Source organism: Lipophrys pholis (assembly GCF_963383615.2).
Source record: "Lipophrys pholis genome assembly, chromosome: 19".
NCBI classification, from domain to species: Eukaryota; Metazoa; Chordata; class Actinopteri; order Blenniiformes; family Blenniidae; genus Lipophrys; species Lipophrys pholis.
Window position 1 is genome coordinate 441,567 of NC_137647.1, and position 26,787 is coordinate 468,353.

Genomic DNA, 26,787 nt, shown 5'->3' on the forward strand with positions numbered 1-26,787 from the left:
GAACGCGTCCTGGGATGGTGCGCAGGTGTGGTCGGCGCGCGGAGGTTCGCCGGAGAGACTCGCACTCAGCGGAGCCGCGGTCAGCGCACTGCTCTGGACTGAACCTGCGGAGGAGCTGGAGACATGAGCCACGGCGGGAGCTCCGCGTCCAGCGCAGGATGACCGCGGTAAGTTTGTCTGTTTTCACCCCGAAGCTGCTTCAAAGTTTCTCGGCAGAGTCGCAAGTTTTTCCTCCCCGAGCTGCCAGGGCCGGCTCCAGGCCCGGACCCGCCGCGCCGGACTGCCTCCACGAACTCAAGGTTTTGAGGATTTCTGCGGTGTCATTGAAGAAGCGCGTTCTGCCACTACTAAATCAAAGCTTTCGTCGATTATCGTGGTTTTGTGGTTAATCCGGCTGAGATTGAACGAACTGAACGTGTTTCGTATTTTCTATTTTGAGTAGTTTCGCTCTGTTCTGACGTTACCGCCAGCAGGCAGCGGTCTGATAGTTTCTAACCATTAACGCCTCAAACAAACTGATGTTAAATGTCTAAAAGAGTCAAAGTTAGCCCATCTACTGCACGCCGCATCCAAGGGCATGGCTAAATCTTTATCGTATGTCATTTCACTAATTAATTCAAATCCAAAAAGTGTCCCTATATTGGGTTTTAGTGAAATGCGACGTGTTTTCGCTGGTAGTTTGTCATGTCAGTTATTTGAACTTCACTGTGCAACTTTCGCGTGCAAACTTTTGTAATAACCTTCTCACTTTGACATTTGTTATGTAATCGATCCATGATTAGGCGTTTCCGGATTTGTAAATGCTTTTTAGTGAGTTTATTTGGAGATCTGTGCCCAGCCAAAAACCAGATGATCGATTGCGAGCAGATGCGCAGCGCGATTGACGGATTTTAGCGCAAAAAACCGGATCCATTATTTGCGCAACGCAATCGGTAGATAGCGCAAATCACCCAACAGTGCTTTACATAAACACTAGATTGTGTGAGTCTCCTTAAAGTTTCTACCAAATCTTCATCAGATGAATCAGAGGTTCCGCTTTCTGAAGACTTTTCACCAGACTTCATTCAAACTCCTGCAGAATATCTCTGTTGGTCTGTGAGACCTGCAGACTTCATGGTAGTTCAGATTTAGGACTCTTTCCCGAAATGCCACGTTTTGTACTTTAATTCGTCGTGTATTAATACATAATATTGTTGTAATTTAAAGTTTTGTACATGATTTAATGTGCAGTCAGAAAGAGTTACTCAAAAGGCTAACGAATACAAGACTATTAACTTTCAGTAAAATAAAATAAAGAGAAGACATAGGAGTTTTATTGATGTTAAAGATCCATCTTACAGCAGATGGATTGTTGTAGTTTTATACTTATTGCTTCATCCTTCATCATCACCAACTGAATTGAAGCACAAACTGCAAAATTAGTCACAGAAATATCTTAATTTGAACTGATGAAAAGCACTTTTTGTGATTCTGTGCTAGCCGTATCAAATTACACAATCTTCTGTCTCAGGAAGGTGTTTACCTTTATTGTTTAGGATCCTAATCTTTGCTGTTTCATAAGTACTTGTTGAATCAAAGTTTTTCAAAGTGAAGTTTGGCATTGCGCGGATCAGACACATCATGAGCTGCTTTACCTTCTGTTACGATGACTTCTCCGTTTTGATTTATCGCTTTTACATTTCTGACGGGTAAATAAAGAATAGTGCGACTGTCGGATAAGTATTGTTGAATTATCTGAATAAGAGGCAGTAATCTTAGTCATATTAGTTTTGCACCAGACTCCATTAAATATATCCCCAGAATAAAGACCGCGTCTGCGTTGAAGGGATTTACCCTCCAATTATACACGACGTGGCTCTATTTCTAATCGTCATGTTTTACATATTAATACGGCTGGTTTGTTTGCGGTTTTGTCTTTAATTAAAGCCAGGACACAAACATATTTACTTAAACTCTACTGTTGTCCTTCGTTCATCACCGTGTCAAATCTACGCGTTAGCTTCTGTCAAAGTCATTACATTGCTACGTGTTTCATTTGATTAAAAAAAACCTTTTGGGGATTCTATTCGAGCCGAATGAATGAGAATAACTTTATATAGAAGGAGATTTAGACGTTTTACTGTTGGAGCCGCCAGTCTTTGCTGACTTTAAAAAAACTAGGTAAATAGTGATTTTCCGATGCGGAGGCTGTTATTGTCTGCAGTGCCGCGTGCTGGAGCGGATCAACCGGCTCTTCCGGGTCTCGGCTTTTTCCTGGTTCCATGGAAAATCTTCCCGAAGTGAGCCAGCGTGTATATCGTCTGTTCCACCTGATGATTGAGATTAATGGGGGAGATGAGAGGCCAACAACTGCCCCTGTCGGGGGCTTTCTGTTGGAGGGGGGCGGGTCGAGAAGGAGGAGGAAGTTATATTTAGTGACTCAGCTGCTGTTTGGGGAGGTAAATAAATAAAGGAGGTAAATAAATAAAGGAGGGGCTGAATAAGAAAGGAGCTGATGTGACAGATTGTTCTCTGTCCTGTGTTTGCCTCCAGAGCTGAGGAGGCAGGAGGACCGAGCCGCACATCAGGACACATTCACATCCACCTTCAGAGGAAATGAAGTGACTCAGACAGAAAGAGGAACGTTTAGTTAAAAAGGGCGATCGGGGACTGAGTGAGCGGCGGACCATCGTCTGAGATGTGAGCAGGCTGTGGTGGGGCTTTGTGACGGCGCTGCAGGGGGGAGGCAGCATCATGAACTTGGCTCCATCTCAAACTCTGCATTTGTCTGGCGCCGCTGTTTCACCCTGACGGCGACGTGAACCTGAACAATTCTCCGTCTTCTAAGTGACAAATCAAAGTGGACGCGTCTTCAGGGTGAACCAGGAGAGAAGAAGAAGAAGAGGAGGATCACTTCCTGCTTCCTGTTTCCTCTGATGCTGGGTTGACTCTGGGCTCCAGGACGACGTCGCTCAGATGGCCGGGAAAGATTATAATCATCTGTTCAAGCTGCTCATCATCGGAGACTCCAGTCAGTAACTTTCTCTTTCTCAAGCTAAAGTCACGTTATCACCAGCGGCACTCAGGAAAACTGCTGACTCGTCTTTTTGTGAGTCAATTCAGATGAAAATCTAAAAAACAAAATACTCAGAATAATCTGTAGAAAATGAGAAGCTGATGTTTCTCTGTAAGAACCTCATTTATAAAGTGACAATCTGCAGAGTTTGTTGGTCGAAATTTGAAGTTGATGACAAATTATTATAATGATCATTATTATACTTCATTCATCAAACAGTGTACTTGTTACAGCAGCAAAAAAGTAAAAAATAGCTAAATGTACAATATACCCTGTACAGATAAAGATGAGGGCTCGCCTATAAAACCATCTAAAGTACCCCCATGACTGAAGTATGAATGTAGAAGTGCAAAATAAATATGTTACAGCAGCAAGTATGAATATAAAAGTATTTAAAAGGCGAAGTAGTTGACAGGAAAATGAATAAAGAATATTGCACATACCAGTAAATATAAGTAAGTGGAGGTTTTGCTTTAAATATGAACTAATATTATAAATAGAAAAGGAGTTTGTCCAGGCCTGGATGTTTTTCTCTGAAAGTTTCAGCTTCGTTTCCCTGTTTCACTTTCCCATCAGCCCCTCCTGCCCCGGCAGGCCTGACTCCGCCCCCTCAGGGCAAACGCTTCCATCCATTTAACCCTGACGTGTTTCCAGATTATAGAGCATCTTCCTCCTCTAACATCCAGATTATAGAGCATCTTCCTCCGCTAACATCCAGATTATAGAGCACCTTCCTCCGCTAACATCCAGATTATAGAGCACCTTCCTCCGCTAACATCCAGATTATAGAGCACCCTCCGCCTCTAACATCCAGATTATAGAGCACCCTCCGCCTCTAACATCCAGATTATAGAGCATCTTCCCCCCTCTAACATCCAGATTATAGAGCATCTTCCTCCGCTAACATCCAGATTATAGAGCACCTTCCTCCGCTAACATCCAGATTATAGAGCACCCTCCGCCTCTAACATCCAGATTATAGAGCACCCTCCGCCTCTAACATCCAGATTATAGAGCATCTTCCGCCTCTAACATCCAGATTATAGAGCATTATCCGCCTCCAACATCCAGATTATAGAGCATCTTCCTCCTCTAACATCCAGATTATAGAGCATCTTCCTCCGCTAACATCCAGATTATAGAGCATCTTCCTCCGCTAACATCCAGATTATAGAGCACCCTCCGCCTCTAACATCCAGATTATAGAGCATCTTCCTCCTCTAACATCCAGATTATAGAGCATCTTCCTCCGCTAACATCCAGATTATAGAGCATCTTCCTCCGCTAACATCCAGATTATAGAGCACCCTCCGCCTCTAACATCCAGATTATAGAGCACCCTCCGCCTCTAACATGCAGATTATAGAGCATTATCCGCCTCCAACATCCAGATTATAGAGCATCTTCCTCCTCTAACATCCAGATTATAGAGCATCTTCCTCCTCTAAAATCCGATGATGTACCCATAGCCCTTTACTTGGCTAAACAAGAGTAACTTTATCAAATCCTTTACATTTTGGGTAACTAGTAGAGTAACTCCAGTAGTTTTTAAGGCAGTAACTGTAATGCAGTATTACTTTGTCTCTCTGCTCTGATTGGTCCTCAGGTGTGGGGAAAAGCAGCCTCCTGCTCCGCTTTGCTGATAACTCCTTCTCTGGTGAGCCTGAACCCAGTTCTTTGACTTGCAGGTGTCTCAGCTCCTGTCAGACGTCCCCCTGCTGTCCTCTCCCTCCAACACCTTCTTCTTTATCAGGAACTCCACTTATTTCTAATGACTCTTTATTTCTTGCTTTAGCTGAGACACACCTTCATTTAAAAGCATGCTTTCCTTGTGATTGGTTCCTGCCGTGTAGTGATGCTGTCTTGTGATTGGTTCCTGCCGTGTAGTGACGCTGTCCTGTGATTGGTTCCTGCCGTGTAGTGATGCTGTCTTGTGATTGGTTCCTGCCGTGTAGTGACGCTGTCTTGTGATTGGTTCCTGCCGTGTAGTGACGCTGTCTTGTGATTGGTTCTTGCCGTGTAGTGACGCTGTCTTGTGATTGGTTCTTGCCGTGTAGTGACGCTGTCTTGTGATTGGTTCTTGCCGTGTAGTGATGCTGTCCTGTGATAAGATAAGATCTCCTTTATTTATCTCGCATGTGGAGAAATGTGCATTGGTACAGCAGGATAGTAAAGAGAAAGAAGTACACATAGCAGGAACTAAAAAAAGCAGATAAAAATACAATATAATAGAAAAATTTGCACACGGTGCCTATAAGTGTCCTGCCGTGTCCTGTGATTGGTTCCTGCTGTGTAGTGACGCTGTCCTGTGATTGGTTCCTGCTGTGTGACGCTGTCCTGTGATTGGTTCTTGCTGTGTGACGCTGTCCTGTGATTGGTTCCTGCTGTGTCCTGTGATTGGTTCCTGCTGTGTGACGCTGTCCTGTGATTGGTTCCTGCCGTGTCCTGAGATTGGTTCCTGCCGTGTAGTGACGCTGTCCTGTGATTGGTTCCTGCCGTGTAGTGACACTGTCCTGTGATTGGTTCCTGCCGTGTAGTGACGCTGTCTTGTGATTGGTTCCTGCCGTGTAGTGACGCTGTCCTGTGATTGGTTCCTGCCGTGTAGTGACGCTGTCCTGTGATTGGTTCCTGCCGTGTAGTGACGCTGTCTTGTGATTGGTTCCTGCCGTGTAGTGACGCTGTCTTGTGATTGGTTCCTGCCGTGTAGTGACGCTGTCCTGTGATTGGTTCCTGCAGGCAGCTACATCACGACCATCGGAGTGGACTTTAAGATCCGGACGGTGGACATTGAAGGGGAACGTGTGAAGCTGCAGATCTGGGACACGGCGGGTCAGGAGAGGTTCAGGACCATCACCTCCACGTAACAAACTCCTCTTCTGGCTCCTCCTATTCCTCCTTCTCCTTCTCCTCCTCCTCCGTCTAAGCCCCGCCCCCTCCCCCCTCTCCTCTGCAGGTACTACAGAAACACTCATGGTGTGATCATCGTGTACGACGTGACCAATCCGGAGTCGTTTGTCAACGTGAAGCGGTGGTTAAATGAAATCTCCCAGAACTGTGACACCGTCTGTAAAATCCTGGGTACGTGGTGGAAAACGTCCTTTTACAGGATGAACGTCTCTGAAGGAGAACCTGATTGTCTCGGCAGAGTTCTGTTGTTCATGTGTACTGAAGTAAATCAGAACCCTGAGCAGGTCTGACCTGAACATACAGAGGGACACGGCTCATTCGAAGTTTTGTACTATTTTCATAATTCTATATTTTTTCAATAAATGTACCCACTAGATGGCGCTCACGTACCACAGAATCACTGCCGACCATCTGGAAATCAGCAAAATATTTAAATATTTTCCTTTTGATTGAATTCATACTTTTTGTTTGATTATGTTGCACAAAGTGAAAACAATTTATATTAAATACATGAAAAACATTTCTTTAAGTTGAAAAATAGATCTCATTTGGGAACTTTTTTGTTTTTATATCTTTTTTTATATATATTTTTACAAGGTTTTTTTTCAACCACCAATTTTGACTTTAGTTTTATTTTTGCCTTTTGATATTTTTCTCCATCACTTCAGTTTTCGAGGTCAGCAGTAACGAAATGTACAAACTAATTCTTTCTTAGTAGTATTTTATATGAGAACATACTTCAGTGTAGAAAAACCTCAATAAATAGGTGACTAAGATATTTTATCATTTATTTTCATAATTTCGGTTTTCTTTAGTATTTTGAGTTTAACTTTAGTTTAGATTTTCTAGGGAATTGTTCTATTAGTTTTATTTTGCTTTACAATCTTTGATTTGCTCCAGATTTTGTTTTTCTGTTAAATCAGTCTTTCCTCTTCAGTTTCATCTTTGACTCCAACTTCCAGTGTTTTTGTTTTCAGTGGGGAACAAGAACGACGACCCCGTCAGGAAGCAGGTGGATACCCAGGATGCCGTGCGCTTCGGAGAGTCGGTGGGCGTCCGAGTCTTTGAGACGAGCGCCAAAGAAAACGTGAACGTGGAAGAGGCGAGTGAAAACCTGATGACCGACTGAAATCCACAAAGTGCACGAGGACGCAGCTCTTCACCCAGAACATCACTACTCTCCTCCTCCTCCTCCTCTTCCTCCTCCTCCTCTTCCTCCTCCTCCTCCTCCTCTTCCTCCTCTTCCTCCTCCTCCATCGCACTGCGTGGGAGTCGAGTGTCAGACGACTAGTTCAGTGTGATGATTAGTTGTCTGCTGTGAGGGTGGTTGTGATGGTCCTGGAGCGATGATCGTGTCGCCGTGTCTCCTCAGATGTTCATGGCGTTCACCCAGATGGTCCTGCGGGCCAAGAAGCAGAGTCAGAACCGGGCGGAGCGGGAGCGCGAGCGCGAGAAGGACACGGTCAACATCAACGCCCAGCGAGACCGAGACCGCCGCAAGAGGGGCAAGAAGTGCTGCTGAGACCCCGAGAGGACGAGGCAGACACTTTGAACCTGCAGCAGATGCCCCCTGCAGGTAACGGAGGGATTGACAGCCCGCTGGAGCGCACAGGAGTTACGGAATCGAACCGGTGCACCAGCTTTTGTTCTACTTCCTTTGAGAGAAACGGGAGGAAGTGGAAGAGACACGCCTACTCATCCATCCCTCACCTAATATGGGCGTGGCCTTCATTGAATGGGGCGTGTCTATTGTGCCACACCCACCCCAACATCATAATCCATGGCTCTGCGTCAGTGGGTGGTGCGTTTACGGACACATCCACGTGACCACGCCCACCCATCGATGGACAGGTCGGGTACTGAAGTGGGCGTGTCTTCTCGTGAGTTCACGTCATCTCATTCTAATACTTACTTTTTCAGTCGTACAAATCAAACGTGTTTTGTTGGGGGTTTTCTGAAGTGGGCGTGTCTTACAGCAGAGGGCGGGTCCAGTGTGGGACCCTCTTTAAGACACGCCCACTTTGCTACGGCCTCTTCAGAGCAGAACTTTCAACGTCTTCACTTTGTTTTCAAAGTGAAATGATTTTCACAAACAGAATAAATTATTTTCAACCGATCGAAGAGAATTTTAACAAAAGTTTTGTCTGTAACCAGATCTGTGGACACGCCTCTTCACACCTGCAGACACGCCCACATCTACTTTATTGTTTTTAAAAGTGGGCGTGGTTCATTGCACCAACAGGTGTAGCGTCATTCTTTGATGAGCCGAATTAACAGTTCATGTATTAGAATAACTCGTTGTGGGCGTGTCTCTCATGAAGGGGGCGTGTCTCTCATGAAGGGGGCGTGTCCATGTGCTGCTTGATGAGATTTAACTGAGGTTTGTTCCCACAGACGTTCCCAACAGCCTTCAACTTATTTCTTTAATAAATTGATCTCATTTTAATGAAATATTAATTAGGTTCTATTTGTAGTCCAGACGGCTCCAGTTTGTTTTTTAAACAGAATTTTAAGGAGGCGTTGCTTAACCCTGATGGTCTGGGCCATGTTTGATAGAAAGGGGCGTGTCTTCAGCGATGTTGGCGCGTCTTGAGTAAAGCATGTTTTTCTCACACACTTAAAGAAACTTGTTTGTTAAATAAAGACAGTTTTAATTCAGTGTATAGATGTTTTTTCAAACCCGCCAGAAACTGACCGTCAGGCCAGTTCTTTAACGATGATCCTGCAGCCACTTCAAAAGGGAGACGTATGCATATTCTGCAGGGGTTTTAAAGGGACATGCACACAGGTGACGTTCTGGGTTTAAAATGAGACGTCTGCATCAAACCCAGGAAATAAACTGAAGCATTGAATTCCTGCTCTGATGCCAGTGACCAAAGTGACCTGAGTGAATGTGTGAAGCTTTAACTGTCCTCCAGAGTCTCTGCGCTTCTGTCTGAATGCAAACGGAGGATTTAACCACTGAAACTTTAACGTGTGAGGGAGTCCACAGTACGAGCCCAAAGTCCTTTAATGTTGATCTGTTTCCTTCAATGTGTTCAAATAAAGCAATAAATCCACAAAGTGTGTAACTGACTTCTGTTCAAAAGATAAAGGAACATGCTCTATATAAACATCACTGAAGGCTGAAGAGCAAGAAATCAGTTTTCCAATGTAAATTCAAAATGACAGACTAAAGTATGACGTTTCAATTGATTCTTCGACATTTAAAGTTAAATGTAATGGACTGAGCAGAGACGGTCCGCTTCAGTGTGAACCTGGGCCGACCTGGGTCTCCGTATAACAATAACTCATCTGTTTAAATCAGGAGGAGTCGGACGTTAAGTTAATGAATTAATCTATTGTAAAAGTAAACTTTATTTACTAGGTCCTGAATCTTCAACATTAACTCCTTCAGTGAATTCTTTATGGGTGCTCTAATATACCAGAATAACTGGTGTTATAATTGCACACGTTTAGTAAGTTGATGAAAATGTATTCAATTATAAGGGCTTTTCTTTTTAAGGAGGTGGGAATAAGCTTTTATATAAATCAACTCTCCATTATTTCAACAGTCTTTAATAAAACCATGTTGCATTCAGGTGACCTGGGAAAACACAGAACTGGAGGCTTGGTCAGTTTTTTTTTTTCTTGAGTCGAAAACAAAGCGAGTCTCTTCGGTGTCCTGCGTTTCCCGCGTGCACATGAACGCAGCACGCCGCTGGACCCCCGTCAGTTGGCCTTAGGGAGTCTGTAGACGCCGGCGGACTGGATCAGCTGGTGGTCCCTGATCTTCCTCTGCAGGAAGGCCTCCAGCTCGTTGATGTCCATCTCCGTGACGACGGGTCCCGTAGCAACGAACATCCGCAGCATGGAGTGGATCCGCTCCAGCGTCATGCTGTCCAGGTTAGTGAGCATCGCCTGGACGTAGGCCCAGAACAGCTACACACACACACACACACACACACACACACAAAAATACAAATAAAATAATGCTCTGTCGCCATGGTTACAGCAGCTTCCTGGACGGCTCACCTGCAGCTTCTCCTCCCTCTGCTCTGATTGGGTGGTGGTGTTGGAGTCTCGCTCCTCGTCGCTGTCGATCAGCATCACTCCCCGCTCCAGCTTCTCGCCGGACGAGCCCGTCTCCACCACGCAGTAGCGTCCGGCCGCCTCCTCCCTCAGGACGCCGTGCTGCTGCCACAGCGTCACCTTCCTGTGCAGCAGCTCCTGCGGCGCGCCCAGCTGAGCGCTCAGCTCCTCCAGAGTCCACGAGCCTGAGGACGGACACACGGGAAGCCGTGTTGGCAGACGTCTGGTGTTTACGTTTTGATGTGTGCCTGTCTCTTTAAGAGGTGAGACTCAAATATTGCCATCCTAGAGCCGGATGTTCGTCATGTTAGGAGCACGTACACAAAAAGTACATCAAGACGTGTGGGAGACTCTGAAACTCTGTGCTCCGGCTTTTGATCAAGATTCAACAAAGTTTCCAAAAAAAATAGCAAAAAACAGAAAACCTGTTGAGTCTCGAGGCTCCGCCTTCACTTCCTCAGAGTTCATGGAACTTTATTGAAACCTTTGTACTTCTATCAGTACTTTTACTGGTGATCTTTTGAAACTTTTTAACTTTAATTGTACCTCTTCAGTATTCTCTCTCTCTCTTTGAGAGTACATTACCAGACTCTCAGTACTCACTTTGTGTAAAAGTACCAGATTGAGCCATGAGCTACTTTCCATCCATAGTCCTCGTACATTTAAGAAAATTATTTCAACCCAAACAAACATGGAATTAGAGTATATACACTATTTACAACCACCCCTGCAATCTAAACAGATTACTGGTACTTCTATTATTACATGTTCTCCTCTCTATCTGATAAAGCTCTTGCTATCTGAAATGAGGCAGTAGAGAATTCTTCTTGCTAAAAGCTGCAATTCTGACGTCTTTTCCTTCAGTTTGTAATAAAAACCGTTTCCACTCTTGTGTTTTGTTTCGATGAGGAAAGAGAAGAACGCCGTCCCTACTTTTGTCCTGGAAGTGCAGGATGATGGCGGCGTGGATGGGCGACACGGTGAGGTCGACGAGGGTTCGATCTGCGAGCTCCACGTTCAGCGAGACGGAGCCCAGGTGAGGCTTCCAGCTCAGCGTCCTCATGGCCTGAGGACCACCGTGGAGAGAAGAATGTTAACAAGTGATGGGACAACGTTTAGAAGAAGAAAGTCCTGAGAGACTTCTCATATCAAACATTTGGAGTTCCTCAGGGAGCAATACTCTTTAACAGTGCAGCCAATACCTCCAGGAAAGTAATAATACCTCCTAACTGTTTAACAACAATGTTAAATATGAGAATGAAACTTTCAAAATAAGTTCAGGAATTATATTTAGTTTGTGTGATATGCAGGTAGAGGCTATTCTATTTTTATCAACAATGATGTTCCTCAGGGATCAATTCTCAGATCTGCCATCAGTAAAACAAAGAACCAGATAAAGCTCTGATTTATCATCCGATATGAGGTTTGGTGTTCCGTGATTTGACTTTTTACTTTGTGTAGAACAGTCAAATCAAATAGAAGTGACATTTGACCTGGATTCTCATGATTCTCATGATTCTCATGTTTTCTGGATGTTGGACAGTTTGCAGACGATGCAGCTGAGACATTTAAACATTTATAACTTTCTGTATTAAGAGTTTATTCTATTTTAGCGTTAGTAAAAAAGGTTGAGGGTTCCTCGGGGATCCAGTCTGGCTTCTATTTTATTATTTACTGTTCACAGTTTCGTTGCTGACATGAAGCCTCAGGTTAAAGTGGAACGGCCTAAACTAAAGACGTCGGTGAAGTTGTGGTTTGAAGGCCACCTTGAGCTTCTCGTAGCGGTGCGTGTACGCCTCCATGGCCTGGCACACCACCGGCGGCAGCTCCAGCTTCTCCTCCTTCAGCGTGGGCCAGAACTCCGACGACAGGATGATGGCGGACAGTGAGAGCGGCGGCTGCTCCTCCTCGCTCAGCCGCTGCTCCTCCTCGCGGATGTTACTGTTGATCCGACGAGAGTCCGCCATGTCCTGAAGGTTCACACTAAAGCTTCAGCCCAGACCGGCGCTCCACAGGGTTCAACCATTAACGGACTGAAGTCCACCACATGTTTACCTTCAGCATGACCTCACAGTAATGCATGTGAGAATCTCCAAACCGGAGCTTTAGCAGCTCCACATTACGAATCTCCCTGAAGAAAAGAGCACAGAGAAACAGTTTGAATAGAGCTGAATATAGTGAGGTAATAAGAGTAATGTTTGTTCGAGCAACTACTCATTCTGCATGTGAGGCGTTTAGGTAACGTTGGTAAATTTCTGGACGCACTCATGACATGTGGACGTGGAGCTTAAGAGAAAATCATTTACTGACTGCAGAAGATTTTCTTCTGTTCGTCACAGTTTCTCACGTCAGTCTGCCTGTGATGCGTTCAGGACACGGAAGTAAACTTTGGCGTGTTTCCATGACATGCATACGTAGTACATTATGTTTACATGCAGACTGTGGAAGTTATCTTGTGATAGGTGAGGTATGGAATTGGTACCTGTAAATCCTGATTATTTATCATTCCAACAATCTGAGTGGGATTATCCCACTCAGCTTTAAACTAACTGAAGCTGCAGGAGTGTCGGAGGTGTTGGAGCCGTGCATGGTGCATTCAGGGGTACCTGGCCGTGTTGTAGTTGAGTTGGTGAAGCAGCCGGTCGGCCAGCACGGCTCGGTACTCGTCGATGAAGATGTCCTTGCTGCCGTAGATGCTGACCAGCAGGCTGATGATGTCTGACGAACGGCGTTTGGAGCCCGTTTTGTCTGGAAGGGTGAAAACGCACATCAGCATCAAACCCTGCAGCAGATTCTGCAGCCCGTGGTGCGTTCACTGACCGGGCACAGCGTCGGTCGGGTCCGGGGCCCAGTCCTCCGGGTCGGTGCCTTCGTCGTCGCTGTCCTGCATCTCCAGGGTGACGGGGTCGCCTCGGGACAGCTCGGCGGCCAGGTCGGAGCAGCCCTCCGAGTCTCCGGTGAGGCCGGCCACGATCTGACGCACCGTGTCCGGACGGGTCCTTGAACGCACCGCCACAGCTTCAACAAAACTCCACAAGGATGTGTGTTTGAGTGTGCGTGTGTGTGTGTGTGTGTGTGCGTGTGTGTGTGCATGTGTGTGTGTGTGTGTGTGCATGTGTGTGTGTGTGCTCACCGGAGGTACTTGCGGATGGGCTGACAGGCCACGTGCAGGATGACCATGGAGGGGTCGAGCTCTCGGAGGGCTTTGATGGCTGAGATATAAACTGTGAGGATGTCGGACGTGTGAACGCCTGCAGAGGGACACAGCAGTCAAATCAGGATCCAGTTTTATTCTGATTTCATTCTTTTCCATGTTTCTAGAGTCAAACTCTGACCCGCATTTCTTTCTGTTATTATTAAAATTGAAGTTAAATCAGAATAACTTCTTACAACAACTTGCATTATTGAACAAAACTACATAAAATAGCTTATTTCTCCAAATAATTCATCACAGAAAAACTTTGTTTTGGTGAATTGAAATCAGAATTTAATAGAAAATGTTAAGCTGAGATGAAGACGTTCTTAGTCTTTAAGAAATATTCCTATTTTCACGATTTGGGGATTTAATTTAGACTAATGGATGGATTTCATTTGAATTGAATTTAAACTCTTGTATGAATCATATTTCAATCAGGTTTAGCATGTAGCCTCCCTACTGAGCCCCAAAGCTTGTTAGCAGGTAGCAGTAGCACGGCTCAGAGTTTACGTGATTCCCCTGAACGCATCACTCAGGGCTGCCAGCTCCTGCAATTCAAACTGTTGAAACCAACATGGCGGCTCGGACACAAACTTTCTCTTTTATTACTGAAACAGTTCAACAAAATGTTTCTGGAAACATTTGAAGCGAGAAAGAAGCTGTGCAGTTTAAAGGTTAAAACGCCGCTTCACAGAAATGTGCCTGTTATGAGGGGGCGTGGCTTCGTAAGGGGGCGTGGTCTGCCAGTTCCACAGCTTCTCCTCGGAGTATGAACTCTCGTGCCAAACAAGAATTGTTTAACAGTGAGTCACACTGACACTTAAGGACTGTAAAAACATTTAAAGTTATTTAATTTTCTAAACCAATATTTTGCATTTCTAATAACGAAGTTTCATTGTTCATAAACGGATCAATTACGGGGTAATTAGATATGAATATATGATTACTATATAACAGGAAAGAATAAAACCTAATGAATTACATATTACTGCATTCACTTCTGCTTTTTACCTTTCATTATTTATTTTATTAGGATTTTATCATCGTCTGACTAATGACTTAATATTTCATAAGTTTTTGTCATTTTATTAAAATGTGTTTTAAGTTGTAATATATACTGTTAATTGACTTTTTAACCTCTCCGTGACAAACATTCAGATATAAAACTCAGAAATCGTTGGGGAACCCGAACGCAGCACGACCGCGATGCGTTCACTGACCCGGGTGAAGAAGACGACTCTCAAATGCAGATTTGAGCGAGCTGAGCAGCTGCTGCCTCTGATTGGTCCGTTCCAGGCAGAACTTCAGGTCCTCGATGGCCGCTTTGGATTCTGGGAAATCTGGAAGAAGAAATAAAAGAAGTCATGAAAAGAAAATCAGAGAAACGTCAGAATGTAGAAAACTTACCGAGTTATTTATTCCTTCATCAAACAGTTTTTAGGTTCATTTCATTAATAAATAAATCAATAAATCTTTTTATCTGCTGAACTGAACGTGTTAAAGGTTCAACGTGTTTTCACCTCTGATGATGCTGAACAGCTCCTCGATCCGCATGCTGACATAGATCTTGCAGAAGAACTGATGCATGTGGCATCGCCACTGCTTCAGGACCGCGCCGCCGGCGCCGCCAGGTGTTGCCCCAGGCGCCGGTCCGGGCTGCACGCCACTGGGGGGCGCTCCATCTCCATCCTTCTCTCCGATGAACACCTTGCTCAGCCAGCCCAGCACCAGCTCCAGCCACTGCTCACACACACACACACACTCACACAGGTTAAAGGCGAGCGTCCAATCAGAGGGCTCGGCTGGGCGGCGTGTGGGCGTGTCCTCACCTCCTGGAAGTCCAGCAGGAAGGAGCGCTCGTACTCGCCGCGGCAGTGCTGCTCCATCCTCTGCTCGATGAGCCGGTGCAGGATGGAGGTGACGGCCTCCGTGCTGACCCACTGCAGCAGCTGCAGCCTCCAGCTACACACACACACACACACACACACACACACACACACACACACACACACACACACACACACACACACACACACACACACACACACACACACACACACACACACACACACACACACACACACACACACACACACTATTTTACATAATGTAATCTCTTTTCATTACTCTATGATGATTATTGTTGTGGTTCTCACAGCATCTGGCTGAGCTCCTGCAGCAGCTCCAGAGCCTCCTGACACCAGCAGCCCCGGGCCGGGACCCTGCAGCCCGGACAGGCCCCGCCCTCACAGGCTTGGGTGTCATTGGGGCCCTCGGTGCCACCCCCCTCCTCGCCGCTCTGCGGCTTCATGTAGATGGAGAAGGTGCGGCTGTAAAACTCCAGCACTCGCTCCTGCAGGACGGGCGACGGCGAGAAGAGCAGCAAGGCCCGTATGGAGGTGAAGGCTCGCTCCCGGAGGCCCTGGGGTCCAGGGCCACTCAGACCTCCGAGGCCCTCCTCCTGCCAGGTCCCGAGCCTCTGCAGCCCATCTGAGAGGAGGGAGAGGAGGAGCAGGCTCAGAACGGCTGAAGCCAAGAGGAACTATCAGATCCGGGGCTCAGGTCTTACTCAGGAAGGGGTCCAGACGGTCCAGCAGGGTCCTGAAGGCCTTCAGCAGGACGAGGGCCCGTCCCTTCTCCTGCAGCTCGTTCTCCGGCTGGTTGAGTCCGGACCAGAACTCCGGAACCACGCAGGAGGACAGACGCAGCTGCAGCGTCTCCAGGAGCCAAGGGCCCAGGAGCCGGCTCAGACCCCGGCGGCTCAGCAGGGCCAGGGAGTCCGAGAGGTCCCGGTCCGACATGGAGGGTTCCAGGGACACCTGAAATCACAGTCAGTACGCAGGGCCTGGACCAACAGCTGGGTGGTGGGTGTGGGCGCCACAGTAGTGGGCCCAGATAAAACAGACAGAACCAAAGCTAGAAAGTATCATGCAGACAGCAGATGTATGCCGTATAGAAGGGAATGCAGATATTGATCTGTAAAACAATCCTGCTTATCTCTATCTGCCCGTAATTTACAGTTACTAATGAGAAAACTTTAAATCCTGAGACGTCTGGATGGAGTTCTGCAGCAGCCCTTCGTTCCATGTTGGCCTCCGGGTCAGTCGTGCCCTGTGCTTCGGCTCTGAAGCCCACTCACCAGCTCTGCAGTCACCGTGTCCCAGGCAGCAGACACCCTGTGGTGCGGTTCTGGTCCAGGCATGTCCACTAAGTCCGGTTCCATCACGACTTCCTCCATTTTTCTCAAGTTTTTCTTCCCACGGTACGAAGAAGCTTCAGAAAACGTCAGATTTAAACTCCGGATAGTTTTATCGTCCTAAAACATCCAACGGAGACTTTTACAAATACACGTCATCTCTGGAGTTACGGTTTGATACCTTCCGCTGATATATCTTAGTGAAATTAGCGACACTTTTTCTATATTTTGGAGTTAAAATGTGACAACATGAAACAGCTTCTGGCTCCGCGGGTTATTGCTCGTTCTTCTTCTTTGTCGGCGTCGTTCATGTTTCTTCTTCTACGGATCATTTAAACTCTTTTACACTGAGTGCTGCCCTCTGCCAGTCACTGACACGCGCACGCGACACACAAACGTTTACGGAATATGAACGTCTTTCTCATGTCGTCATATAATTAAATGCTGTTTAAAAAGATTCATGTGGTTGAATGAGTTAAACATTTATACCAACAGTGGCTGTGGAGTGGTGCAGTGGTTAGTGCTCTAGTCTCCCGGAGAGAAGGTCGTGGGTTCAATACCAGCTGGACCTTTCTGTGTAGAGTTTGCATGTTCTACCCATGAGGGGTTTGGTGTTGGACCCAATCTATTATTAGCTGGTATTAATTCCTGTGACTTTGCACTGGCAAGGCAACTTTTTCTTTCTTAAGCACCATTCAAGGCAATTCTCAGTGGTAAAAAATAAATAAAACAAGGCCATTCAGAATGTTAATCTTAAGAGATTAAGATGATGAAATACATAAAACAAAGAAACCTAATATGTTTTTATGAAAAGGGAAATAAAGGTAGTCAAATCTATTAAATGTTTTACTGATAATGTTTGTTCCACAGGAACTGAAAGCTGCTTCACCTTGCTTCTTCTGACTCTGGGATCACTTAGGAGACCTCTTCCTGAGGACCTCGGGGATCTGGAGATTTAATGCTCTACAACATTAAAGCTTGAAGTGGATCTTTTGCCACATAGGCAGTTATTAAATCAATAAACTTGTTTATTTGTCTCACTGTTTTATTCAATAATTTTTTTTTGCGTTGACAGTATTGGCCTCTTTAAATGTATTGATCCACACTCTTCAGTTTGTTTATATATCTATTTGTAACTTTATTCCCCGTCTCTTGTTTTGAAGGTCGTCCTCTAACGTCGGTGCCTCTTCCGGTTAGCATCGGTTGCTAACAGCTCTTAGAAACATGACGGCTGCGGAGTCCGAGTGAGTCTGAAACACCACAAATCTGAATTATCACGAAAATCAAACGTTTTTCCGTGAAACGACAGAGTTTGAACTCCGCTTCGGGTGAAGTGTCAGAGTGTTACAAAACCTGTACTCTGAGTGAAAACGCTGGGAAATGTCGCCGCTGAGCTAACGGGCTAATGCTAGCTCTGTTTGGGTCATATAAAGGCTGAAAATAGAAGCAGAAACAGTTTAAAGTCTCTTTTTGTTCTTTCTCTCGCAGTGTGCAGTCTGAGATCGAGGTGCTGCAGTCCATCTACCTGGACGAGCTGCTGGTGGTCAGCAGGGAGGACGGGTGAGTCTCCCGTTAATACCGGTGTTATGAACCTGCCAGGGGCGGACTGTCAGGGAGCGGGGCCCGGGGCAGGAGCGGGGGGCCCGGGGCAGGAGCGGGGGGCCCGGGGCAGGAGCGGGGCTCGGGAGGCCCGGGGCAGGAGCGGGGCTCGGGAGGCCCGGGGCAGGAGCGGGGGGCCCGGGGCAGGAGCGGGGCTCGGGAGGCCCGGGGCAGGAGCGGGGGGCCCGGGGCAGGAGCGGGAGGCCCGGGGCAGGAGCGGGGCCAGGAGGGCTTATGAAAGGCCCCCACTACTGAAAGACACCCTGATTTGAAACTGTAAACACCCTCACACCCTGTAGATCGTCTCTATGTTCAGTGTTCAGTGTCATATTGTACTTTATGTTTGCTTTGTGTCTAATAACATCCTCTAGTCTCTCTCTCTCTCTCTCTCTCTCTCTCTCTCTCTCTCTCTCTCTCTCTCTGTTTCTTTTTAATTCTGCTTGTTCACTTCTATATTTGGATCATTTTGCATTCGTCAGTTATTTACTTTGGTTGTGTCTCCTGTAAATAGTTTTTTAAATGTAGTTTGTTTGAGGATCATTGTTGTAATTTGGGATTATGTGGGATTCATACTGACGTCAGTGTTTAGTGTTCCATGTCTTGGTGCATGTAGGGAATTGATGTGGTTGTTCCATGTTTCTTTAGTGTGTCTTTTGTGTTGTGAACCTTCGGTCCGAGCTGCTTGTTGTGTCCTTGTTGTTGTTGCAGAGGCTGGGAGGTGAGTCTGGTCCTCCACCCGTCCACTGCAGAGGACTCTGTCTCCCAGTTCGTCCGGCTGACGCTGACCTTGACACTCGATCAGCAGGTACCAGCAGGATGGATGATGATGATGATGATGATGATGATGATGATGATGATGATGATGATGGATGGAATTCAGGGAATCCAGGACAGTTCAGATCCTCCTTTTCACATATTGACATTTCTTGAGCCAGTTGAGTTTCTTCAGTCGAAGCTTTAAAATCCATTAAACCTTGATGCTCTGACTCCTCTGTGTTTCCATGGAGACGCTCTGACTGTCTCCTCTGTGTGTTTCCATGGAGACGCTCTGACTGTCTCCTCTGTGTGTTTCCATGGAGACGCTCTGACTGTCTCCTCTGTGTGTTTCCATGGAGACGCTCTGACTGTCTCCTGTTTGTTTCCATGGAGACGCTCTGACTGTCTCCTCTGTGTGTTTCCATGGAGACGCTCTGACTGTCTCCTCTGTGTTTCCATGGAGACGCTCTGACTGTCTCCTGTTTGTTTCCATGGAGACGCTCTGACTGTCTCCTCTGTGTGTTTCCATGGAGACGCTCTGACTGTCTCCTGTTTGTTTCCATGGAGACGCTCTGACTGTCTCCTCTGTGTGTTTCCATGGAGACGCTCTGACTGTCTCCTCTGTGTTTCCATGGAGACGCTCTGACTGTCTCCTGTTTGTTTCCATGGAGACGCTCTGACTGTCTCCTGTTTGTTTCCATGGAGACGCTCTGTCTCCTCTGTGTGTTTCCATGGAGACGCTCTGACTGTCTCCTCTGTGTTTCCATGGAGACGCTCTGACTGTCTCCTCTGTGTTTCCATGGAGACCCTCTGACTGTCTCCTCTGTGTTTCCATGGAGACGCTCTGACTGTCTCCTGTTTGTTTCCATGGAGACGCTCTGTCTCCTCTGTGTGTTTCCATGGAGACGCTCTGACTGTCTCCTCCGTGTTTCCATGGAGACGCTCTGACTGTCTCCTGTTTGTTTCCATGGAGACGCTCTGTCTCCTCTGTGTGTTTCCATGGAGACGCTCTGACTGTCTCCTCCGTGTTTCCATGGAGACGCTCTGACTGTCTCCTCTGTGTTTCCATGGAGACGCTCTGACTGTCTCCTCCGTGTTTCCATGGAGACGCTCTGTCTCCTCTGTGTGTTTCCATGGAGACGCTCTGACTGTCTCCTCCGTGTTTCCATGGAGACGCTCTGACTGTCTCCTCCGTGTTTCCATGGAGACGCTCTGTCTCCTCTGTGTGTTTCCATGGAGACGCTCTGACTGTCTCCTCCGTGTTTCCATGGAGACGCTCTGACTGTCTCCTCTGTGTTTCAGTATCCGTGGTCGTGTCCTGGCATCTCCATCCAGAACCCTCGCGGCCTCTCTGATGACAAACTCTGCAGGTTGTTCCTCCTCCTCTTTTACTCTGGGCTCCTCTGTTCAGTCGTTCAGCTCTGACTGTAAACTCTCCTCCTCTCAGTGTCGCCAAGTGTCTCCAGCTGGAGGCTCAGGCCTGTCTGGGCTCTCCGGTGCTCTACCAGCTCATAGAGGTCGTCGCTCTTCATTAACTTTCTCATTGTTGAAGAGACGATGTGCTTTCAGAGGAGCGTTTCTCCTCATGTCGCCTGTTCTTCCTCCTCCAGAAAGCAAAAGAAATCCTGACTGAGAGCAACATTCCTCATGGGAACTGTGTCATCTGTCTGTACGACTTCAAGGTGAGCGGCTCCCATCATCTCAGCTCGCAGGAGGAGCGTCTCCTGACGGAGGTCCACCTGACGGCGGTCCACCTGACGGAGGTCCACCTGACGGAGGTCCACCTGACGGCGTTCCACCTGACGGCATTCCACCTGACGGAGGTCCACCTGACGGAGGTCCACCTGACGGAGGTCTGCTGTGTTTTCAGGAGGGCGAGGTCTTGACTAAAACCAGCTGCTACCACTACTTCCACTCCCACTGCCTGGGACGCTACGCCCGCCACTCAGAGAGCGAGCTGCAGGAGAGAGAGAAGGAGCTGGAGGAGGACAAGACCCGGGACCAGAGCCTCCAGCAGGTCGCACTCTCTGCTCCTCTCTCATTCCTCTTTCACTCATCTCACTCCTCTCTCTCTCTCTCTCTCTCTCTCTCTCTCTCTCTCTCTCTCTCTCTCTCACTCCAGTCACACTCCTCTCACTCTCGCTCCCCTCACACCTCTCTCTTCTCTCTCACTCCTCCTGCAGGAGCTGACGGTGGTGTGTCCGGTGTGCAGGGAGCCTCTGACCTACGATGTCGATCAGCTGTTGTCGTCTCCGGCTCCGCAGCTTCCTGAGGTAACCACGGCAACGACTTTTTATTTCCTATGAATGTATACCGAGACTAGAGTACTTTGGTCCTTCGTACTGAACCACTGAGAGCAGCGGAGCTTGTTTCTCATCCCACCAGCTGGATGAGGCGGCCATCAGCTCAGATTTCCAACTGAAGTGGCGTGAACTCCAGAAGCTTCTTGAAAAGCAGAAGTCCAGAGGAGGGATCATCGACCCCGAGGTGGAATCCAACCGCTTCCTCATCCACATCAACGAGGTGGGAGCAGAGTGACCCCCCCCTCATGAACATCATGTTGGACCATGTGAGCGTCGCTGAGCGTCTCTTCCTGTTTCTGCTTCCTCAGACTCCTGAGAACGGAAACCTGGATGTGGACCGCCCCCCCGCCCCCCCGGCGTCCTCCACCCTGTCCCTTGAAGAACCCGGACCCCCTCCCTGCCGCGGCGTCCAGGGCCACAGGCGTCAGTACCAGGCCAGGGGCCCGAGGAGAGGAGGGGGCCGGCCCCGCCCCCACCACAGTAGAGCGCCCCCGGTGGCTGAGCAGCTGGACAAACTCAGTCTGTCCCCGTACCGACCCGAGGGGACCACCGGGGCCAGAGCTCAGGGATCTCACACACAGGAGTCCTCACAGGGCCTCATGGGCCGGGAGGAGGTGCACCGGGAGGCGCAGGCCCCCCCGGGGGGCCCGGCGGCATGCCAGACTGAGCCAGAGACACAATCCCTCAAAGACGCCATGGACCCAGTAGGCAGCCACCGAGGACGGAGGCGTGGCCACCACCACCTCCCCCACTCCGGACCCCCGCGGTACTACTGGGACGGTCGAGCTCCAAGGAGCAGAGGAGGAGGCGGGGCCAACCACCTGTGTGGGAGAGGAGGCGGGGCCCGGCGAGGGCACGGCCGCGGCCCCCAGCAGAGGGCGGCGGACCGAGAGGAGGTGCTATGACAAAGGGCAGCAGGAGGGCCAATGAACTCCGCTGTGTGTGCCTCCATCATCAGCCTGACCCCAGAGACCCCGCCCCCATCGTCCCCGCCGCCATCGTCCCCACCGCCATCGTCCCCGCCGCCATCGTCCCCGCCGCCATCGTCCCCGCCTCCAGTTTGCACTTTCACGCACTCAAACATCGGAAACGTCCGAACCATCAGAAACAAGCAGTTGTTGCTTTTTGTTGTGATGCTAAATGACTTGAAAGAACTTCAAATTAAATTTTTCTCTGGATGCTGCTGCGTCACAATCTGTGTGTGTTTGTGTGCTTTAGGCCCCGTTTCCACGACAACGTTTCACCTGACAACACCTAATCCGTTAAAAAAGAGGAGGGTGTTTCCATTGCAGCAGCGGACACAGAGACAACGATGTAGTTAGTCTGCCGGGCCACTGGAGGGCGCTGTTGCTTGATTTTGTAATGAAACTAGACAGACGAAACACTATAAAGGTGAAGACAATGGACTACGGGTCGTGCCACCACGGGTCTTACCATTCCGGGTCGTACCACTACGGGTCGGCCATGTTTGTTTACAACTGGATGAGCAGGAGGGGGAGATGAGCAGTAACAGGCTCTGTAGCCTCCATCAGTCTCTGCAGGAGGGAACAGAGACCGGGGAAAGAATCTTTCCTCCTGGGAACCGGATTAAAAACTTTGTGGATTCAGTGGATCAGAACACTGGTGTCATGAACCGATAAAATAAAAAAATATAAAATTAGTGAAAATTAGTGGTAAGCGGAAAGAGGACTGTTATTTAGAAGAACAAAGACAACAAGTGCTCATATTCATGGAAAATCATTGTTATTACAATAACTATCACATCTAATATGAAGATATACGAATTCTCAAAGGAGAACTGGATTTGGGGAGTTTGTGTCTTTAGTGTTTTTAGAAATGAGAGCTATTGAAGACCACAATATTCTTTGCATAACCAGAAACTAAAAATCGATAATGCTAGAAAATTAAAAAAACTAATTTTAAACTGCTTATCTGCTTATTTCCCCTTTCAATCTCACCACATGTTAGTAATTTAACAAGGAATATCTTCTTATTTGGATTGAAATTCTTTGAGTTATCAGCAGATTTCTTTTCCACTTTTTTTGTTTTATTTATTTATGTTGTTTGTGTAGATTTATCAGTTTGTCGTGTCTTCTTACATTTGATATTTAATATTATTATATGTTTTGAATTTTTAAACTTAATAACATTTACCAGTTATTATTGAACGCACCACAGTGACGCGTGACGTGAGGACCAACCGCGCTAAGACTCATGGGATATGTAGTTCTGCGTTTGAAGCAGCGAACGTCGTTCTTCCGTCGCCATCTTTGCTGTTGCGTCTGGAGCAGCGTCTGTGTTTTTAAATTACAACGAGCCGCTGAACAGTTCAACCCTACCGACGTGATGACTGGCGGGGCCGACTTCCACAAGAGCTACGCCAGCAGCAGGAAGGACTCCGACCCCGGCATGGACATTGACCTGGACCACAGTCACCTGGAGAGCGAGCGCGGGGAGCTGGACAGCAGCGTCCCGGCGACGGGCTCCTCCAATGGCAGCGGCGGGGAGGAGGACGAGGCGGAGGCCCTCAGCCGGCCGCGAGAAGCCCGGGGCTCGGGTAGCCAGCGCTGCCGGGACGGGGGCGGGATGCTCGGCTGCAGAGAGCAGGAGGTGTCGGTGGAGATCGGGGAAACATATTTATGTCAAAGAGCTGACAAGACGTGGCGTGAGTGTCTCTGCCAGCTGAACGAGAGTTCTTATCTAGACAGAAGTGAACCAAACTCCGTTAAATCTTGGTTAAAGTGCATTTTGATAGACTCTGCTAATCGTAGATTTAATACATTTTGAGAGAAGTTCTAGAACATTCGGTGTGGACCCTAACAGCATGACTGTAAACAAACATCTGTCACAGTATTTTCCCTCAATATGAACCTTAGAAATGAATTTATTCGTGTTTTTTCTATTTAAAACCGTAAAATACGTGCATGATAATATAATCCGTGATGTTTATTGACAGATTGCTCCTCTTTACAGACACAGCAGAGGTGATCCAGTCCAGGCTGAATGAGCAGGAGGGCAGACAGGAGTTCTATGTTCACTATGTTGGATGTATGTCTAAACCTTCCCTCTATACTTACATACTCATTACATTCACTGTTATCGTTCTAAATATCAGCATTGATCCTCTGATCCATGTGAAGCCTCATTGTATTGACCCATATGATCACTGTGCTAGTCTGAATATAGGACCGGTTTTTTAGAAGAAGAGGTTTGGTCTGACATTCAGGGTCTAATAACCGGTGTAATACTAAATGAAGCATCACATTAGAAAACAGAGAAAAGTGCTGGAGGTGATTAGTGGAGTCAAACATGAGGTGGAGAACAAACTCTTGGTGATAATATGAGAGAGACTCAGCTGCTCGGTGCTTCTAACAAACTAATGTACTGATTTCATCTCAAACAGTTTGATCGGAGCTAAAGATTAGGACATTTTATGGCCTCTGGATTGTTTAGTTTTTTTCCATTTTGAAACTGCTGCGTTCCTCCAGGCCGTTCTGACCTTCTGGGTTAATCTAAAGCGATGATGTTCCTGCAGTCAACAGGCGTCTGGATGAGTGGGTGGGTAAATCCCGCCTGGCTCTGACCAAGACGGTGAAGGATGCGGTGAGGAAGAGCACGGAGATCGGAGGCCTGGGAGACCTGGGCGATCAGCCGGAGAGGAAGATCACACGTAACCAGAAGCGTAAACATGATGAGATCAACCACGTGCAGAAGGTAGAGCCGCTCCGGCCACCAGGACGCTCTTTCTCACTGTTTGCGTCTCTGACGGAGCTTCTGTTCTGCAGACGTACGCAGAAATGGATCCGACCACGGCGGCGCTGGAGAAGGAGCACGAGGCGGTGCGTCACGTCAACTCTCTGCTTCCTCGCCTCTTCCTGTCATTTAATCTTTAAACTTCTCCTCCTCCTCCTCTTCACCTCCTCCTCCTCCTCCTGTTCACCCCCTCCTCCTCCTCCTGTTCACCCCCTCCTCCTCCTCCTGTTCTCCTCCTCCTCCTCCTGTTCTCCTCGTCCCCCTGTTCTCCTCCTCCTCCTCCTCCTGTTCTCCTCCTCCTCCTCCTCCTCCTCCTCCTGTTCTCCTCCTCCTCCTGTTCTCCTCCTCCTCCTGGTCTGGTCGGTCCAGAAACCTTCAGTATTCTAAGTTTCTAGCTCCTCCTTGATTTTCCTCATTTGAATATTGGATCATAGGAGCTACATTCAGAATCTGCTGTGTCTGTGTGAGCTGGACTGGCTCCGCCCACACATGCCCATCTTGGGAAGAGGAGGAAGTACTTCCTCTCGTGGTGCCATGTGCCAGAGCAGAGCTGCCTAATTGTGGGAGGAGTCAAAGGGAGGGCCTACCTTGATTGGGATTGGCTAAACCCCCGATGACACTATATAGGGTTTGATTCTGATTGGCTGCTTGGAGCAACACACTTTTTAAAACCTGAAACAAGCCAGGGACAGAGAGGACAGACTGTCTTCACTTCTGGGACGTCAGTCCAGGTATGGGGACGAGTAGTACTGCTGGAGAACCTTCAGGAAGGGAAGTTTGAATACTATGATCCTATAATTTATATAAAAATACCGACTTGGTTTGTTTGTCCAGTTAAACTAAATCTGTTTTCTTGACACTATTTGTAATATATTGACTTTATGTGATAGATAATTTTTATGGATTTAGGTTTTTTCTCTATTTTCAGTTTTATTTAACTTAACACTTTTAATTTGTAACATTTAATTTTTAACCTAAACTTTCATTTGGCAGTTTATTTTATTTAAGAACGAGATCAAGATGACATTTTTAAACTTTACAGTTTTTATTTCTTTTGTTCCTTGAAACTTTTTCCTTCTTATATTTTGTCTTTTTTGATCATATGTTTTTAATTAGATTTTATAAATGTTTTTTTCTCATTTACAAATTTTTTAATTAAGTTTTTTTAAATTCACCTTTTTTGTAAGAATTTGCAGTTTTTTCTTTCATCTTTATTCTTTAAATCTTGTTTCATTTCATTTCAGAGAAAGTTGTTTTTCCACACATTTTCTAAAATCTGAATGTTTTAATATTTGAGTTTTAATCACTTACAACTGATTTAATTTCATTCTCATTGCCACACGAGGTTTTAAAGACTTTAAAGAACTCTCTTTAGTATTCAGCTTCTTTATTTTGACTGTTAAAAGCTCTTTTTATTCCCTTGACACACTCAGGTTGGGTTTATCATAACAAACTAGAAGGGGCGTGTCCTAGATTTGACTGACAGCAGTTGAAACAGTGGAGGGGGAGGGGCTTATGAGCTCAAACATTTCTCTGTGGCTGCAGGATGAGGACACGCCCCCTGATGCAGGATGATGCAGACAGGAAGAGAAGGAGGGAGAATCCTGGAACAAGAATTAGTGACTAAACTTCTTTTCTTCGTTTCCTCTCAGATCACCAAAGTAAAATACGTGGATAAGATCCAGATCGGCAACTTTGAGATCGACGCCTGGTACTTCTCTCCGTTTCCGGAAGACTACGGGAAGCAGCCCAAGCTGTGGATCTGCGAGTACTGCCTGAAGTACATGAAGTACGAGAAAACCTTCAGACACCATCTGGTCAGTCCTGCGATGAAGCTCGCTCCTCTTCCTCTTCCTCTTCCTCTTCCTCTTCTAGACTGAATCAGAAGCCGGCGAGCTGCTGACCTGCTCTCAGCTTCATGATGTCATCTCGTGGCTCACTGATTCCATGT

General features: G+C 47.2%; 4 protein-coding genes across 7 annotated transcripts in view; 3 read left to right on the forward strand and 1 right to left on the reverse strand.

Moving 5' to 3' along the window:
- On the forward strand, window positions 1–9,023 carry LOC308124445 (ras-related protein Rab-35). 3 transcript variants are annotated; one of them, XM_080487427.1, is made up of 8 exons: window positions 1–167; window positions 2,533–2,679; window positions 2,828–3,010; window positions 4,662–4,712; window positions 5,792–5,915; window positions 6,009–6,133; window positions 6,940–7,064; window positions 7,335–9,023. In XM_080487427.1, the coding sequence occupies exons 3-8, from the start codon at window positions 2,956–2,958 to the stop codon at window positions 7,482–7,484; spliced, it is 630 nt and encodes a 209-aa protein (XP_080343553.1). In that variant the 5' UTR covers window positions 1–167; window positions 2,533–2,679; window positions 2,828–2,955; the 3' UTR covers window positions 7,485–9,023. The 3 variants fall into 3 exon arrangements, 2 of the variants coding, with proteins under 2 accessions (XP_080343553.1, XP_080343554.1); XR_013936297.1 differs by having other exon boundaries at window positions 5–167; window positions 2,533–3,010; window positions 7,335–7,713; window positions 7,973–9,023; XM_080487428.1 differs by having other exon boundaries at window positions 14–167; window positions 2,856–3,010.
- Window positions 8,648–23,484, reverse strand: anapc2 (anaphase promoting complex subunit 2). 2 transcript variants are annotated; one of them, XM_080487408.1, is made up of 15 exons: window positions 23,423–23,484; window positions 16,369–16,545; window positions 15,799–16,048; window positions 15,386–15,719; window positions 15,059–15,191; window positions 14,750–14,969; window positions 14,450–14,569; window positions 13,167–13,284; window positions 12,854–13,032; window positions 12,640–12,781; window positions 12,089–12,164; window positions 11,800–12,003; window positions 10,967–11,099; window positions 9,977–10,218; window positions 8,648–9,883 (listed from the first exon to the last, which is right to left on the reverse strand). In XM_080487408.1, exons 2-15 carry the CDS (start codon window positions 16,465–16,467, stop codon window positions 9,674–9,676), a joined length of 2,460 nt encoding a protein of 819 aa, XP_080343534.1. In that variant the 5' UTR covers window positions 16,468–16,545; window positions 23,423–23,484; the 3' UTR covers window positions 8,648–9,673. The 2 variants fall into 2 exon arrangements, with proteins under 2 accessions (XP_080343534.1, XP_080343533.1); XM_080487407.1 differs by lacking the exon at window positions 23,423–23,484 and having other exon boundaries at window positions 16,369–16,750.
- rnf25 (ring finger protein 25) lies at window positions 17,595–22,261 on the forward strand. The gene is made up of 10 exons (XM_080487416.1): window positions 17,595–17,669; window positions 17,914–17,985; window positions 18,733–18,829; window positions 20,083–20,150; window positions 20,228–20,297; window positions 20,391–20,462; window positions 20,651–20,797; window positions 20,964–21,053; window positions 21,166–21,303; window positions 21,392–22,261. Exons 1-10 carry the CDS (start codon window positions 17,650–17,652, stop codon window positions 21,986–21,988), a joined length of 1,371 nt encoding a protein of 456 aa, XP_080343542.1. The 5' UTR covers window positions 17,595–17,649; the 3' UTR covers window positions 21,989–22,261.
- Window positions 23,327–26,787, forward strand: part of kat8 (K(lysine) acetyltransferase 8) — a 6,349-nt gene continuing 2,888 nt past the window's right edge. Inside the window, exons 1-5 of the mRNA XM_080487415.1 lie at window positions 23,327–23,748; window positions 24,057–24,131; window positions 24,619–24,797; window positions 24,869–24,922; window positions 26,489–26,653. Of these exons, the coding sequence (XP_080343541.1) occupies window positions 23,430–23,748; window positions 24,057–24,131; window positions 24,619–24,797; window positions 24,869–24,922; window positions 26,489–26,653 (792 nt within the window). The 5' untranslated portion in view covers window positions 23,327–23,429. The remainder of the gene's footprint in view (window positions 23,749–24,056; window positions 24,132–24,618; window positions 24,798–24,868; window positions 24,923–26,488; window positions 26,654–26,787) is intronic.

Bases quoted from the DNA above. Each gene is read 5' to 3' on its own strand.
- LOC308124445 (XM_080487427.1), top strand. From the start codon at position 2,956: ATGGCCGGGAAAGATTATAATCATCTGTTCAAGCTGCTCATCATCGGA. The intron at 3,011-4,661 runs GTCAGTAACTTT...ATTGGTCCTCAG, and splicing joins GCTCATCATCGGAGACTCCA to GTGTGGGGAAAAGCAGCCTC. The intron at 5,916-6,008 runs GTAACAAACTCC...TCTCCTCTGCAG, and splicing joins TTCAGGACCATCACCTCCAC to GTACTACAGAAACACTCATG.
- rnf25 (XM_080487416.1), top strand. From the start codon at position 17,650: ATGACGGCTGCGGAGTCCGA. The intron at 17,986-18,732 runs GTGAGTCTCCCG...TTGTTGTTGCAG, and splicing joins GTGGTCAGCAGGGAGGACGG to AGGCTGGGAGGTGAGTCTGG. The intron at 21,304-21,391 runs GTGGGAGCAGAG...CTGCTTCCTCAG, and splicing joins TCCTCATCCACATCAACGAG to ACTCCTGAGAACGGAAACCT.
- anapc2 (XM_080487408.1), bottom strand. From the start codon at position 16,467: ATGGAGGAAGTCGTGATGGAACCGGACTTAGTGGACATGCCTGGACCA. The intron at 15,192-15,385 runs GTGAGAACCACA...GTGTGTGTGTAG, and splicing joins CAGGAGCTCAGCCAGATGCT to CTGGAGGCTGCAGCTGCTGC. The intron at 14,570-14,749 runs GTGAAAACACGT...TTCTTCTTCCAG, and splicing joins GCTGTTCAGCATCATCAGAG to ATTTCCCAGAATCCAAAGCG.